The 16925-nt window shown below is 41.9% G+C and overlaps 1 protein-coding gene across 1 annotated transcript in view; it reads right to left on the bottom strand.

Annotated features, from left to right (window-relative positions):
- Positions 1 to 234: 234 nt before the first annotated feature.
- The window catches only part of LAPTM5 (lysosomal protein transmembrane 5), a 46679-nt gene continuing 29988 nt past the window's right edge, over positions 235 to 16925 (bottom strand). The window contains exons 2-8 of the mRNA XM_012546020.3: positions 13774 to 13867; positions 12592 to 12668; positions 8599 to 8730; positions 4452 to 4577; positions 4173 to 4268; positions 3689 to 3781; positions 235 to 1126 (exon numbers count right to left, since the gene is read on the bottom strand). Coding sequence (XP_012401474.1) covers positions 1049 to 1126; positions 3689 to 3781; positions 4173 to 4268; positions 4452 to 4577; positions 8599 to 8730; positions 12592 to 12668; positions 13774 to 13867 — 696 coding nt within the window. The 3' untranslated portion in view covers positions 235 to 1048. The remainder of the gene's footprint in view (positions 1127 to 3688; positions 3782 to 4172; positions 4269 to 4451; positions 4578 to 8598; positions 8731 to 12591; positions 12669 to 13773; positions 13868 to 16925) is intronic.

Raw genomic sequence — 16925 nt, 5'->3', positions numbered from 1 at the left:
TTGTCCAAGGTCACACAGGTATTACCTGCTCCAGGTATGTGAGTCAGAGCAGAGAGAAATCATTTCAGCCAATGAAAAGATCCCTCCTCCCTATGCCCTCTGCCCTCACCCCCTTCCCTGCTTCTAGGTACACACTAAGTGTCTTAGAAGGGCCCCAGTGAGAGGCAAATATGTTTCTGGACCTAAGACAAGTTAGCCCCCGCAGTGTTCACGCTTCAAGAATTGAGCCAGTCATAGAGAAAGCTTTAATGCAATTTTAATGAAGTTCTTCCCTGTTACATATGGAAAGCAACTATACCCATCCCAGAAGCCTGGTACCCCAAGCCTTCTTCCCTCCACCCAAGCCCAGCTCACCTGGGCTCCCCATCCAAAGCCCATCTCTCAGGTTCCATCAGAAAGGCCAGGACCAGACCTCTCTCCCAAGCAGTAGCCAATAGGGAAGTGATTCTGAAGGGGGGAGGAGCATTATTCTGGTCCAGAGCCTTCAAGACCCTACAACCCCTGCAACTGTGGAGAGGACATGGCCCCATGCATTCAGTCAAGCAGCAAGATAGATGAATTTCAGGGCTGTCGGTTGACTCATTCACTACAGTTTCACCGAATTGGAAGCTGTTTGACTGAATTAACCCCTATGGGGATGAGCTGACTCCTCCACTTATTGGCAAAATTGCCCATTGGAGTCAACTAGGAGGCAGCATGGCACTGTGTGAAAGAAACACTGACTTTAGTCAGAATCCCAGCTCCAGAGCCTACTATCTGTGCAACTTTAGGCAACCTAAGCTCCTTTTCTGGGTCCACAATTCCTCATCTGTATGAGTAGGGGTTTGGACCAGACAGAGCCAAAGGTCCCATCTATCCCCGGCCAAGACCCATCATCCTACTGGTGGACATCAATAACGGACCCTGAAGGGGTGAAAAAGACCAGAGTTCTAGTGGGTTTGGTAGGAAAGCAAACATCTGGAAGGAAGCCGGACAGTAACTGGGACCACTTAAAGCAAAAAGAAGCAGTTGTAGCAACTTGGATGAGGGGAGGAGGGAACCACACAGCTCACACAGCTGAGTAAGGAGGTGGGGCTGGCTCCTTGGAAGGCATGGCCACAGCTTCCTCATAGGTGGGCAGGAGTACCTGGAAGGAAGAGATGCGTCAGGTGGGTGATAGATGCAAGGACTCTGGCACATTAGGACCCTGCTCACCAGCTGTAGAACCCCAGGAGCTCAGAGTAGGAAGGGCCTTTAGAGACTTTGTATGTGACCAGAACTCTCTGTACAAAGCCATCCTCTAGCCTCTGCTTGAAGACCTCAACAAACAGGAAGCTCATTACCTTTCAAGGCAGTCCATTGCATTGTCAGTCAATCAACAAGCATTGCTTAAGTGCTTACTACACATTATATCTCCCTGTAATTTCCTTCTTTCAGTTCTCTTTCTGCCTTCTAGGTCCAAGCAGAATAAATCTAATGTCCTCCCTTCCATGAAGACAGTCTTTTAACTACTTAAAGATTTGTCTTTTGTCTAGTCTTTTCCAAAAATTCCCATTTCCTAAAACCAGTACACATATAACTTATTATATATACATATATAACAAATACATATAACTTGTGTTCAGCCATTTCAGTTGTGTCCTATTCTTCATGACCCCATTTAAAGTTGTCTTAGCTGAGATGCTGGAATGGTTTGCCATTTTCTTCTTCACCTCATTTTTATAGATGAGGAAACTGAGATAAACAGGATTAAGTGACTTGTTCAGGATCACACAGCTAGGAAATGTCTGAAGCTGGATTTAGACTCAGGTTTTCCTGCTCCAGGCTTGGGTTCTGTGCACCAGATGACACTTAGCCAGCCAAAATTGTCCCATAGTCCTTTGTTTTCTTGCCTTCCTTCCTCTAAATACCTACCTTTTCAAAAACCTATGCTAAAATGTGGTGCCCAGAACTAAAAATACTCCACAAGTGGTCTGACCAGAGCAGAATAGAGATGACTAACAACTGCTCACTTCTGCCTTGGCATAGAAACTGCTCTTTCAGCTGCTATGTCTCAACAGACTCATACCAAACTGTTGCAATCCACCAAAAAAAAAAAAAACCAAAACAAAAAACCACAAAAAACCCCCTAACTTTTTCCCATGAACTGCTTTCTAGTTACAACCTCCCTTCAAAAATTCACTATTAGTGCACCTGAATACCCCTAGATTTGTTTTTTCCTTTATTAAAAATGGTTTTCTTCTGTTGAAGTCTGCTGCCCCCAGCCCCAACATCTCCCCATTTTTCCCAAATCTGTTCTCTCCCAGGTCAAAGAAAATAAGTCTGATTCTATGTAAATATATGCATGGGTATGTGTATGTATACGTATATACATATACATATATACCTATATATGCAGATATAAATATATTACATATATGTGGGATTAGACTTATTTTAGACATTTATTTTGTTAGACTTTATAATATATATATATGCAGTTTATTGAAATAATAATAATTCAAGTGTAGAATCTTGCACTTATCCCTATTTAACTTTATTTTATTAGCTTTGCCCCATGCATTCCAACCTGTTGGGATCTAGAAGTAAATATGTAGGCTATTGCTTACATTTTTATGGAGCCAACAGATTGAATAACCAGGTCAACTATTCATTCATCCAAGTAATTGATTTTCAAAATTGAAAGCAGGACCAAGGAAGTCATTATTAAGTAAGGATCCTCAGTGGTTTAGCCTGGGGTCTATATTAAGACACTTTGGTGTAGTAGAAAATCATCAGCTATATTAAGACAGTTCAGGGTAGTAGAAAATCATTGGTTTGGGAAGCTCTGTGATCTATGAATCTACAAAAGCTGATTTCAAGTATTTGAAGGACAAACTAGGGAGTAATGGGTGAAACTTCCAGAGAAGCAGGAAAATCTTTGCAACAACACAAAGAGTAAAACTTTGGACCTGGAATCAGGAAGTTATTGTTGTTCTCCAGCTCATTTTACAGATGAGGAAACTGAGGCAAACAGGGTAAAGTGACTTGCCCAGAGTCACACATCTAGTTAGTGACTGAGGCTGGATTTGAATTCAGTTCTTTCTGAATCCAGAACTAGTGCTCTAGCCATTAAGTTGCTTGGCTGTCCCATAAAAAAGAAGACACTAAAAATGTAGGTGGGCCCAATGCTTTAAATACTGGTTGAATCATGATTTAACTTGAGGAGGACTTGAGTTCAAATTCAGCTCCAAATGACTAGTCAAGTCATTTAACCCTGATTCCTTTATTTAAAAAAAAAAAAAAAAAAAAAAAAGAGTTTTTTGATTTTTTCAAAACCTTTTTTTCCCTCTCCCCAAGGTTTCTGAAGGTCATATTTAAAAAGAGGTAGAACTAGTCATTTCCATGCCAAGGATAAGCAGCCCCAACGATGCCCTCAATTCAACTGAAGTAACAGAGAGAAAAGAGACTGAGTGTGCTAAGGCTTGGGAGGAGTTTAATTAGCCAGCAATCACTGAGAGGAGGAAACTGCTATCTGGTAGCCTATTTTAACTCTTTTTTTTTTTTTTTTTTTTTTTTTTGCTAATTAGGTTCTAATCTCTATAAGTTTGACTGTATCTGCAATAAGTTTGAAAGTATTTTAAAACACTTTAGTCTCCACTCCAGAGCAAAATCCTTTTTGCCCCACCCTAGGTGGTGTAACTAGTTACAATTTAAGCTAAGTGCTCACCTTCTGCAAAATCTTGGTATTGATTTTTTCCTCACCCCTATTTAGGGATTTTATGTACTTGTAGCATCTCCAGACACATTTGAACATGTAGACCTGAAAAAAAAATTGATTGAATTTCAGATTATGAATTATGAAACCCTACATCCTGCTAGGTTTGTTAGAAAGGGAACACATTGGAATCCTAATAGCTCAGTGTAATTGATTTTATTAGATCAATACTGTTCTAAATAGGAGAGACCTAGAACTCTATAAGAGTTCTTGGTTACCTGGGGATGGTGGAAAATGGAGGGAGGAAAGAAAGTCAAAAGGGGAGGTAGAGGCAAAGATCAAATTTGCCAGTTTCAGTAATTTGCCATGAGTTATACTTGGGCTCTACCAGCCCAGGGTCCTAGATCTCAAAGTTCTATACAGGCACCCTAAGCAGTTAGTTGTTGGGGGTGGGGAGGGAAAGAGGAAGAGATGAAGCAAAGGGAGAATGACGTACCTTCAAGATCAGAACAATGAGGAACGCTATGGAGAATCCAATCATCAGCTTGATAAATTGATCGTGAGTCATGCCTTCTCGACTTGGGAGATAATTCTGCAACAGTCATAGAGACAGTTATTTTAAGGAACCATCTGACCACCTGAAGGGAGCTGCCATCACTTATAACTCAGGATCTTGACCATTCCTAAGCACCTTAGAGATGGATGGCTATTTCAACGACATCCTAAGTAGCTCAGGCCAAAGTTAACACTGAAATCCTCCAGTGATCATACTCACCATATGGTTCATGGACTTAAAGTTGAGATAGGTAGGGACCTCCATGTAGGAGCTGCAGAGAGTCAAGATGCTGAGGCAGAAATCCAGCAACTGCAGAGCCATGATAGGGACCTTGAAGGGCCCTTTCTGGAAAAGGAAGGAAGAAGAGAAAAATGTATGAGTTGACAGTACTTGACAGACTAATTCAGGACCAGAAGTGCACTCTAGACACACAGTAGAAACTCAACAGATACATGTTGAAATGATTGGAAGATGTATCAGAAAAGTACTCACTTACTTAAATATTATATTTCTTTGTATCTTGTTATACTTATACAGTCACTTAAACACAATGATGAGATATTATGCTTTGTTATGTTATTCTTTTTTTAAATAAAGAATTGTTTTTCAGAGAAAAAGTGAAAAACATGCTATAGTCCTTGTTCCTACTAGCTATGGGAAGGTTATCCTTTTCGATTTTGAGACTAATGGAGCAGCTAGATAAGGTGCTAGACTTGAGTCAAGAAGTTCTAAATTCAGATCCTACCTCAAGACACTTGAAAGCTGCTTGACCCTATGCCATTTCTTAGTTTCTTCCAGAAGTAATTAAGTGGCTCAGTGGATAGAGAACTGAGTCTGGAGTCAGGAATCCAGCCTCAGACACTTACTAGCTATGTGATCTTGGGCAAGTCACTTAACCTTGTTTGCCTCAAGCCACTGAAGAAGCATCACAAGGAGTTGGTCAACAACAAAAATGGATATAATATTTCGCAGGGTTGTAATGAAGATCAAATGAGATAATATTTATAAAGCACTTTACAAACCTGGAAACCCTATAAAAATGCTAGCTATTGTTATGATTGTTCAGGCAATCTGTCAGAGAATAGTATACAGTTCAGGCATAGCACTTAGGAGCTTAGTTTTATTAACTTAGTTTACTTAGATTTCAGCTTAGTTTTACTAACCTATACCAAAAAGTAGTGTTGTTGTCCATCATTTTCGAAGAGAACCAAAATATCATCACTATGTTAGAATCGAGTTACGTGCTTGCGACTGTGGCTGATCAGATCAACACGAACTCAGAATGCTCTGCCACAGTTCAGTCACAAATAGTCTACAGGAACATTTGGGGTGCCTTCTCTAATTTTGTGTATTTTGCTAATGCCAAAAAGTAGTAATAAAGTCTGACATATGGTGACACAAGACTAGAGTCCCTACTACTGGGAAGTCTCTTCAGGCTCTGTCTCCCCACATCTTTTCTTTTAGGGGGCTAAAAATCCCCAGTTCCCTTGAATAATCCTTCAAGGACTTAGGCTTCTGGGTTTCCCACAATTTTGATTTTCTAGATGTGATGCTGCTGATCAAAATCATTCTAAATAACAATAGCTAACATTTAGATAGCACCCACTATGTGCCAGGTACTGTGCTAGACACTTTGTATTTGTTATCTCATTTGGTCCTTACAATAACCCTGGAAGGATGGTACCATTCTTTTCTCTGTTTTACAGATGAAGAAATTGAGGGAAACAGGTGAAGTGACTTGTGAGGGTCACCCAACTAGTCAATGTCTAAGGCTGGATTGGAAGTCAAGGGTTCCTGACTCCATACCCCACCCTCAGAGCATTATGGCACCTCCTACCAGCCCTATATTCTCTAAATGTCCTTGGTGCCCAGGACTGAAGCCAGTACCCACCAGCTGTGGTTGATAGTGCACCTCCATCATTGTTACATGAGATCACATAGGCTTTTAGAGCTTCCATAACACACTGTTGACTCATAAGGAAGTTATAGCCCATTAAAACCCCAGGTCTTATGACTATTGTTTAACCACACACCACTTCCCTCCTGGTTGCTCTCCCCCCTCCCCATTCTATAGTTGTTCAGCTGGGTTTTTTTTTAATTCAAATGTCAAGCTTCACATCTATCCCTATGAAATTTCCTGTCATTAGAAGCAGCCTATCCTTCTGGACTGCCAAGGTCTTTTTAGATTCTAATTCTGTCATCTAACGTGTTAGCTGTCCCTCCCAGCTTTGGAGCATCCAAAGATCTGACAAACAGACCATCAATCCCTCCATTAAAGGGATTCTTGAAAATGTTGAACAGAAAAGAGATGAGCCATGATGAATCCCAGCTTGCCTCAATGGCCAATTCTATCTGATTGCTTAATTAAGGCATTAAAAAAAAAAGATTTTGAAGAACAAGTATTGAAACAAAAAGGGTGTATGCTTTATAATCTGCCAAGATCGTCTCACACTATGATTCTGTGATCTGACATTCTCAATTCTAGCATTCCATAGTCTGCGTTTAAATCCTTACCAATCTAACACTCTACAAGTCTATGGAAATGGACTTTCAGAGTGGGCTTCAGTTAGCCACAATATTCAGATCACCAAAGACAATTGGTTCCCTCAAAGACTCTGAAAATTCAAAACACCTAAATTTAAGAGAGGTGAGTTTAAATCCAAAGTGAGTTTTCTTTCTTCATCTTATCCACTGCCTACAACAATTTTTCAGGAAGACTCTAATTCATCCATTTACCAATGGCCCGCCTGCTAACCATTTTGTTCATCAACCCTTCCAGATGCTACAGCCCCTTCTGACTGCTTTCCCCTTGTTCCACTCTAGAAACCAGACACATAGTGTCCTGTGTTTTCTTTGCTCAACCTGGATCCCAATGCCCATAGAGCTCCTAGCTCTACAATATGCCCAGCATTGAATTCAGATGAGATATTTTTGCATCCTTAAATCAAAATCTGAAATTTGCACTTTTGCCTGTAGGATCTCAAGATCCCTTGAGAGTCTGAGTCTCTGTGTTGTATTTGGGACTTAACGTAACTAAAATAAATTCCCGTGAACCATGGAAAATGGAATTTTCTAGCATAAAAAGTATGCATTTTCCTCTTTTTTGTTGGAAAGATGGGGGTCTATGGATTTGGAATGTTGCATATACTGTCCAATTAAATCAATATGTTCAATGGTCTTTGTTTAATTGTTTTTTCTCTTTAGATTTAAAGAAAGATTCACTGAGAAGAAGAGAGAAGTAGTTGGAAAACTAGAGTATTAAAACAGAAAACCTAAATGAAACTTTTTAATCTAATTTTTCAAATAGAAAATATAGGATGACAACTCCCATGGATTAATTTAATTTGTATCCTTTTCATGAGAAAGCAAATTTTCTGCTTTATAAAAGCAGAAAAAGCTTTATACAACCTATATGGTCCCCTCAAAGAAAGACATTTCAACCAAATAAAAGGTTTTACTTTATTCAGAAAAACCAGGGAAAAATACTTTTCCAATCTGTCATTTCTTTCTCCAGTTTATCTTACAGATAAGGAAACCAAGGGCAGAATTAAATGACCTGCCCAGAGTTATAGAGCTAGGAAGTGCCTGAGGCTGGATTTGAATTTAAAGCCCTCCTAGCTTCAGGCCCAGAAATCTGCTTACTCAGCCACTCTGCTAACTAGAACATTTTAACAATGTTGCCTTATATTGCTTGCTATAGCTTCCAAAGACTCAAAGCTAAATATCACTAGAAGGACAATGGAAAAGTAGGTGTGAGTAGGTTGCAATATATAAATATGAGAATACTAAATAATAAATAATGAGAAACTTTAAAAAACAGGATCAAATAATAATTAAATACATATTAATACAATTAATTAAATGCTATCATCCAGGAAGAACATGGTCTGGCCAGTTGGAAAGAGCAAAGGAAAACAGAGTGCTTCATTGCCACCTTTGTGATATTGAGAGAAATCAAGGAAGGACTCCCAGCTCATCAAGTGGATCCTCTGGGACAAACTTTGGGGAGGACATGGACAGGAACTGAGTTGTATAGGAAAGGCAGGATGTAGAGGTTTCAATCTGCACTATTTGAGGGTATTTCCAATCAATTAATCACAGATCCAGTTGAGTAATCAGCCCAAATAAATCACTGATAAAAATTAAATTTTTACCACAAAAAAATTTTAAAATAAAAAGGGAAATGTGCTCTCATCAAAAGTCACAAAAAGCACAAAAGAAGCTTTGTGCCTCCACCAAAATATGCCCTGTTCAAGCCTAAGTAGCTGCCTGCTTCATTGATCTCAGTCCTGCCATTGTCCCACCCTCTCTGCTCCTAAGGCCCAGAGCCCCAAGCCTAAACTGGTCTGGGAGGCTGACTACTCACCGATCGACTTCCCTGAGAACCAAACTTCAGATAGGCAGGTAGTTCAATGTAGGAGCCCAGCAGTGTGAGGAGGCACAGAAGAAAATCCATGATTTGCAGAGACAAGAAAGGCAAAAGGTGTCGCTCCCGGTTCTGGAAAAAAGAGTTTTCCAACTGTTGACCTGCCTTTCTTGAAGAACAGATCATCATCACAAGGAAAGAAGGAAGGGAATCGGTTAACTAGCTGATCATAAAGAAATCTTGGGTTTAGAGAAGGAAAGGGCTCCCAATTTTCAGAAAGACCCTGTGCCTTTGGATGTCCAGTGTGGAAGGAACAGGATCCATTGAGAGTGCTCAGATTCCACTCTTTATGGGTAAAATGAAGGGTTGGGATTAGAAGCATTTTGGGGTCCCTTCCACCTCTCAGTCTATAAGTTCATGATACTTACCACTAGGCCATGGAAATGGCGGTTATTTTAGGCAAGAGAGTTTGGAGAGGGTTTTTGTCCTGAATTATTCTAGAGATAGATCATAGCTGACTCCCCAAATGCTTGTGGTACTGCTTATTGATTGCCTCAAGCCCCTTCTGAGCCCTCTAAATTCCATTTGGCAGAACTAGAACAAGTCTAGGTATCCAAGGTCATCACCCTGATTGGTAGAGAGAATAAACCTAGGCCTTCTTTGAACTCCAAACTCAGCATTACATCATTCTTCTTCCTCTTTCTGTATTGCTCACCTCTTCTACTTCTCAGAGTTGCCATATTCCAATTTCAGTATGCTTCTGCTGTTGAATCTACTCATTCCCCAAACATGATTGAAGTTCTAGCTCTCCTTCTGCCACTGAATTCACTAATATCCAAAACATGGTTGAAGTCCTAGATCTCTTGCAGCTGAATCCACTCATACCCAAAACATGATTTTAAGTTCTAGATCTCCTTCTGCTACTAAATCCACTCATATCCAAAACATGATTTTAAGTTCTAGATCTTCTAAGCTGAATCCACTCATACCTAAAACATGATTTAAGTTCTAGATCTCCTAAGCTGAATCCACTCATACCTAAAACATGATTTAAGTTCTAGATCTCCTAAGCTGAATCCACTCATACCTAAAACATGGTTGAAATTCTAGATCGCTTTCTGCTGCTGAATCCACTCATATCCAAAACATGATTTCGGTTCTAAATCTCTTTCTGCTACTGAACTCATACCCAAACCTTGATTTAAGTTCCATGTCTCTTTCTGCTGCTAAATACACTCGTACCCAAAAACATGATGAAGTTCTTCTAGATGTGTAGTAAAAGGACCTAGACTCTGATCCCAGTTCTGCACCTTGAGCAAGTCTAAATCTCTGAGTCTTACTTCCCAAATCTGTAAAATTAAGCATACTATGAGACTTCTAAAGGCCCTTTTAGCTCTAAATTTTGAGACTATCCAGGCCTTCTAATTATTGTTCAGTCATTGTTTAAGTTGTGTCTGACTTCATGATCCCAATTTGTGGTTTTCTTGGCAAAGCAATTGGAGTCGTTTGCCATTTTCTTCTCCAGCTTTTTTTTTTTTTTTTTTTTTTTTTTTTTTTTACAGATAATTAACCTGAGGCAAACAGGATTAAGTGACTTACCCAAGATCACACAGCTAGGAAGTATCTGAGGCGATATTTGAACACATTAAGTTGAGACTTCCTGACTCCAGGCCTCTCCTCAATGCGTCCCCATGCTGCCCTGGCACCAAGATGGGCCTTCTACTACCAGGCCCTAAAATGATCTTTCCTTCTTTTCCCAGTCCCAAAGCCTTCAACCTTTTGTTCCCCTGGTCACAGCCAATAATACTGATAGAAAGCAACTTATCTTGTGGTTCCTACTAAAGTGTAAGGAACATATAGGTTATGGGTGCTTTCTCCCCCGGAATTCTATGTTTGTCTTTATGTTCTATGTGTTTGTTAACCCAAAGGGATGACTATCTATTGGTCTAATCTCAAGTTTGGCAATTATCTGATGGTAAAAAGACATGACTGCTCCTTGTTCCTTGAGGACCCTGTTTTTTATCTCTTCCCATTGATGTCATTTAAAGTACACTGTTTATTGGCTCTATGTGTTTCCTGGGCCACAGAGGCAGAAAAGAGATATAGTAGTTCCTCTTTCCAATGATGCTGAGTCAAAAGCCCCATAATGGGGCCCCACAGATGCCACAGAATATATCAGCTCATTGTGAGTCGATCCTCCATTTTCAGAGCATGAAACTTGGAGTGCATCTGTTCTTCACCATCGAGGTCTCATGGAGAGCCCATGGCCAAAGAAAGGTGGCAAGTAGGGGCCTGTGTGCTGTGATAATTCAGGCTGGAAAGAAACCCTGTGCTGAATTCCCTCCCTTTGCCTCCATGGAGGAGAAGGGGCAGTTTTCTGGCTATAGCATTACCAGTATCTCACTATGTAACACTGGCCTCTAGTTGTTTCCTTCCTCAAGTCTCAGATCCTCTTCTGTCCAGTGGGGATCACACCGTTATTATGAGATTGGCTATTGGTGCTATGTATGTGTAAGGGCCTAGTTAATGATTACCCCAATCTTTTGACGAGTCCATGGCCAAAATCCCAATAAAGACAGAAAATGAGTCTTGGATATAGTGGGACAGAGACCTTGCAAGGACTTACTGGTGAACACGTAGAATAAAGCTCTACCTATTCCCAAGATAATCCATTGCAGGTGTACATTAGTACAGCCACATTAGCTTGGCCACAGAGAATTGGATTTCCTCAGGAAAATAGCCAGTCCCTCCTCAATGGGGCGTAAGTGGTGGCTCAATGATCAGATATAATGGTGACCCCAAAAGAAGTTTCCACATCAGCCCCCAAATGGTTGTTTTCAGGATCTGCATGGACATCTCTCGATCCAGCTCTAATTGAATCCTTAGGTCCTTTCCAAAATTTGGTTCATTTCCAACATGCCCCTTCCCAGTCCCACTTCTGTTACTTGCCTGGCATTAGCCAAGTCTACCTGTGAAACCAGCCCCCAGGAAGTCAAGGGCATTTGAATTTTCTAGCCTTTCTAGGCCTGCTCTTCCCTCCTCTGAACCCACCAGTCCCCAAGCAGGTGTCTATTAACACCAGAGGAAATTGGGGGCAAACCCACCAAGTTACCCTCTGTTTCATTCCAAGATAATCCCTCCCACCCTCTTTCTTCCTCCCACAAAAACTTCCTTCTCTGGGGGCCTCTGTTCTTAAGAGCTGCCAGGAAACTAAAGCTCCCGCTAAGAAACTCATTCACACTTAGGGAGAAATGACTAACAGTTTCCTGTACTGTCCATCCTACCAAAGGAGGCTTTTGCAATAGAGAACATATGTCTTAATTTAAAGAAATGAATCTTTAATGCTGGGATTTCAGGTAGTCTGATGGATCAGTACAGGAGAAAATTTGGAGTTAATGTGGAAAGGTTACCAGAAAGACACAAAAGTAATTATTTTTCTCATTTTGATCTTCCCCTCTGAGACAGTCAAGGCAAGTATTATTTTATCCATTTTAAAGATGAGTAAAACTGAGGCTCAGAGGTAAAAGTTATTTGACCAAGGAGATTAAGGACTGGAACTCTGATCTACTTATTTCAAAATTCACATTCTTTGCACTATACTCAGTGCCTCTTACTCAGCGAGATGAGGTAGCGGGTAAAACCAGGAACTTGGAGGTAAGAAAGCCTAAGTCCAGATTCCACCACAGATACTGAGAAGTTATGTAACTACACCCCCACCCCTATGGGATCCAAATGGTAGTTCAGTGGTTAAATGTAATGATGGCTCCAAAAACAACCCAGCGTGGAATGGAAAAGTGGAGTCATTTATGCTTCTTACACACACACACACACACACACACACACACACACACACACTAGCTATTTGAAACTAGCACAGCCCCTTCTCCAATCCGAGCTCTCCAAGGAAGCTCCTGAGATGTCCAGCTGGTCATTGGGGATGGAGAAGAGTTTCCGGTCCAGTGCTAATGGGCTGAACCACTGGCTGCCTCTTACCTTGAGCACACCATAGATCAAGTTCACACTGATGATAAAAAGCATGATGATGAGCAGGAAGCTGGAGGCAATGTCGGCTGAAAACCAAGGGAAAGAATAGTAAGGAACCTTGGGGTCCAATCTTAAAGAGTGGACCTGGAGTCAGAGAACCTGGATTCCAATAAGGCTCTGCCTCTTTCTGGTTCTGGCATCCATAGTTGACGTCTAACTACTCATTCCTCAGTTGTTTCTTGTGTCTTGTGTTCCCCAGTTCTAAATTTCTGTTCTGATTTGATTTGACCTGATCCAAGAGAAGCAAGGTCATCAAGTAGAAAGAATGAAGAAATCTGGATTCTAGGTTCTGTCACTAGCTTAATATATGATTTTTGGGGAGTCATTTTTCTCTCTCTGAAGCTCAATTTCCTCACCTGTAAAATGAGAGCCTTGGAACTGAATATCTCTAAAATCCCCTCTAGCTCTGACATTTTATAGAGCTCTCTAATCATTAAAATTGTCCAATTAATCAATAAGTATTCATTAAGCACTTACTCCGTACCAGCCACTTCACTAGCCACTGGGGATACAGAGACTTAGAAGAGATCACATGAACATAAAGATGGTCTCTGAAGTCCCCTCCAGTGTTAGAGCACTGATCCTTGGCATGCACAAAATACATTGGAAGGGGGGTGAAATAGCATCAGAAAGAGCTGAATTCAAATGCAACCTCAGACACTTATTATCTGGGTAAATCACTTGATCTGTTTACCTCAGTTTCCTCATCTGTAAAATGAGGATAATAATAGCAATTACCTCCCAAGGTTAGTTTTCAATTGAGATATTTGTAAAAATAAAATAACATAATACCTGGCACATATTAGGTGCCATATAAATAGTAATCATTATTATCATTATTATTGTTATTAAACACAAGGTAATTTTGGGTAGGGTAAGAAGCACTGGGTTTTAAAGGAAATAAGATATCCTAAGGGTCAGAGATGACCCTTAGAGATGTAGGGCCAATGTGTTCAATAGTGAAACTTAACAAACTTTTTCCATCATTGGAAGTGGTTCAGCAGAGTTTGTGAATGACACAGCTGGTGAAGTCCCTCAATACAGACTGAGCTGCCTCCCGATTCCCGACTCCCTCTTTCTCCCTCAGCCCAAACCCACTTACTGAAACTAGCCCCTTCCCCAGCGACTCACCCATCTTGTAGTATGACATCTGTAGGATTTTGCAGTAGCCTTTGCCAGTTCCCACCTCCACTGAGTGCTCAATGAGAAGCAACACACTCATGACCTAGAGAAAGCGGAACAGAGAGGGAGAGGTTACTGAGCATCCACTTCTAGCTGTGTCAGCCCTTTGGAAGCCAGTGGTAATGGCAAATCCAGAACAAGTGGTGATGGATCAGAGCAGGAAACTGGGAAAGGGGAACTCCAGTGGCGGATCTAAGAGCCACAGCTCACACCCCAACACTCCTCCTCACCCCTACCCAAGCAATGATAGTGTCAGAGTCCAAGAGACAACAGATTTTTATTCAGCATTTATTGAATTGTATTTGCAGTCATCCCAGCTCTGGCCCTTGAATCAATCAGTATTTATTAAGCCTTATTTTATTATGTTAATAAATGGGGGACAAGTACAAAAGAGAGGCAAGTCTGTCTTTCAGGCACCTACATTATAGCAGAAGAACACAATATGTTTGAGAGAAGGTGTGTGTGTGTGTATGTGTGTGTGTGTGTGTGTGTGTGTGTATTAATGGGGATGGGATACAGCAACATGTGGGCCATCTGGAAAAGTCACTTGAAAGATGTATTGAACTAAGTTCTTTTACCCTATGTAACCCTGGACAATCATTCCCCAATTTGATGCTGTACTTCATCCAGCAGCAAGCTTAAGTCTCATTACAGAAGTGTTAGACTGGGTGTCTTTTAAGGTTCCTTCTAGCTCAAAGGGCATGACTTCCAGGCCCAGATCGCTGCATTGGGTCAGTGTCCTTTCTGGGAACTGAATGCCGTCCTTCAGGTGTGGTCTCATCTGGACAGTGGGGAATGGAACTAAGTTAGCCTCCTTCTTTCTGGAAACTAATCCTATTCACTGAGTCTCAATTTTGGACTTTTCTCCTAATTTCTTCCTCAGATCATAATTTGTTCCTAATTTACAGAAATGTTTACCTACTTCAATGAAGAGGGAATTGTAAAACCCAGGATGCCAGAGCTGGAGGGGCCCCTTAGAATTCGGGATGTCAGAGCTGGGGGGGCCCTTAGAACCTGGGATGTCAGAGCTGGGAGGGGGCTTAGAACCCAGGATGCCAGAGCTGGGGGGCCCTTTAGAACCCAGGATGTCAGAGCTGGGAGGACCCTTAGAACCCAGGAGGTCAGAGCTGGGAGGGTCCTTAGAACCCAGGATGTCAGTGGCAGGAAGACCCTTAGAAGAAAGAATGTGAGAGCTCAAATGGCCCTTAGAACACAGATTGTCAGTGTTGAGAGGGCCCTTAGAACCCAGAATGGCATATCTGGGAGGGCTGTTAGAACATAGAATGTCTGAGATTGGAAGAGTCTTTAAAACACAGAATTTCAGAGCTTTTTGAAAGCACCTTAGAAGAAAGAGTGTAGCTATACAGACTATATAGAATGTTAATGGGAGGGCACTTAGGAAGTCACCTGGAGGATCATAAAATGCCTGAGAATATGGAATATTAGAGCTTTGGACCTTGGAACTCAGAATGTCAGCTCTGGGAGGGACCAGAAAGCTTATTTAGTGCAACTCCTTTATTTTGTAGATGATGAAATTTAACCTCAGGAAGAGGAAACAACTTGGCCAATCACACAGAAAGCCGTTGACTGAGCCAGGCCAAGGTCTCAGATGCCCAAACTTCTCCTCTGGAGAGTTTTCAATTAATAAGCATTTAGGTGTCTCCTGTACCAGGCACTATGATAAGTATTGGGGATACAAAAACAAAGGCCCCTAGGTCTGTGACCTCTAGGAGTTTATATTCTAAGAGTAGAAATGATGAGTGTATCTCTGAGCAGAGACAAGATAAGGGGATGCAAGGCACTAGCAGCAGCAGCAGGAGGGGGAGTCGTACATCTCCCTACATAGTTTTGAAAACCCTTTTCATGTTACCCTCTCTAGGAAAAGCCTCCCTGCTCTGAAACCTCTCCTCCCCAGACTGGTGTGAAATTCTCCAGTAGAGACAAGTTGGGGCTCAGAGATGACCTCCCCAGGATTTCTCTTTCAAACCACAGAAACTTCCAAACAAAGAATGTTTCCCTTCTCAAAAAGAAGGCAGTAATTATATCACTTTCTTCCCCACCAGGAAAAGTTAACTGGGGCACAAGATCAGGAGACTGAAACAGAGGAAAGGGGGATGCAGACAGAAAGGGAAAGCAAGGTCACAAAACCAGGAGATCACAGTTTTATCTCCCACAGACCCAGAGTTCCTGACTCTTCACTAGATAATCCAACTGTTTGTTGATTCAAGAGAAGAAAGTTCTTCCAATTCTGAATTCCTTCCCTACTCTGACATTCTATGTTCAAAGATCATTCATATCCCTGACATCCTAGATTCTAAGGGCCCTCCCAGCCCTGACCTCCTGGGTTCTAAGGGCCCTCCCAGCTCTGACATTCCTGGGTTCTAAGGGCCCTCCCGGCTCTGACCTCCTGAGTTCTAAGGGCCCTCCCGGCTATGACCTCCTGGGTTCTAAGGGCCCTCCCGGCTCTGACATCCCATATTCTAAGGGCCCTCCCAGCTCTGACATCCTGGGTTCTAAGGGCCCTCCCGGCTCTGACCTCCTGAGTTCTAAGGGCCCTCCCAGCTATGACCTCCTGGGTTCTAAGGGCCCTCCCAGCTCTGACATCCTGGGTTCTAAGGAACCTCCCAGCTCTGACATCTCATGTTCTAAGGGCCCTCCCAGCTCTGACATCCCATGTTCTAAGGGCTCTCCCAGCTCTGTCAGTGTTCTAAATTCTCTCCCAGCTCTGACCTCCTGAGTTCTAAGGGCCCTCCCAGCTCTGACCTCCTGGGTTCTAAGGAACTTCCCAGCTCTGAACATTCTGTGTTTTAAAGGTCCTCCCAGATCATAGATATTCAGCGCTCTCCTCTGTCCCAAGGTCCCCTCTTTGCCCATCTCCCATCCTGTGACAACGGCCTTGGTTAATCCACACTATCCAGGCATTTTCTCTGGCCTTTTCCCGGCCTGGAATGTTCTCCTTCCTCATGTCCCTCTCCTGGCTTTCTTCAAGTCCCAGCTAAAAGCCCACTTTCTGAGGAAGCCTCTCAATTAATCTCTCTTAGTTCTAATGCCTTCCCTCTGGTCTCCAGTTTGTCCTGTCTCTGGCTATTTGTATGTAGGTG

Source organism: Sarcophilus harrisii, chromosome 3 (genome assembly GCF_902635505.1).
Source record: "Sarcophilus harrisii chromosome 3, mSarHar1.11, whole genome shotgun sequence".
Lineage (NCBI taxonomy): Eukaryota > Metazoa > Chordata > Mammalia > Dasyuromorphia > Dasyuridae > Sarcophilus > Sarcophilus harrisii.
This window is presented reverse-complemented; position numbering and strand designations above follow the sequence as displayed.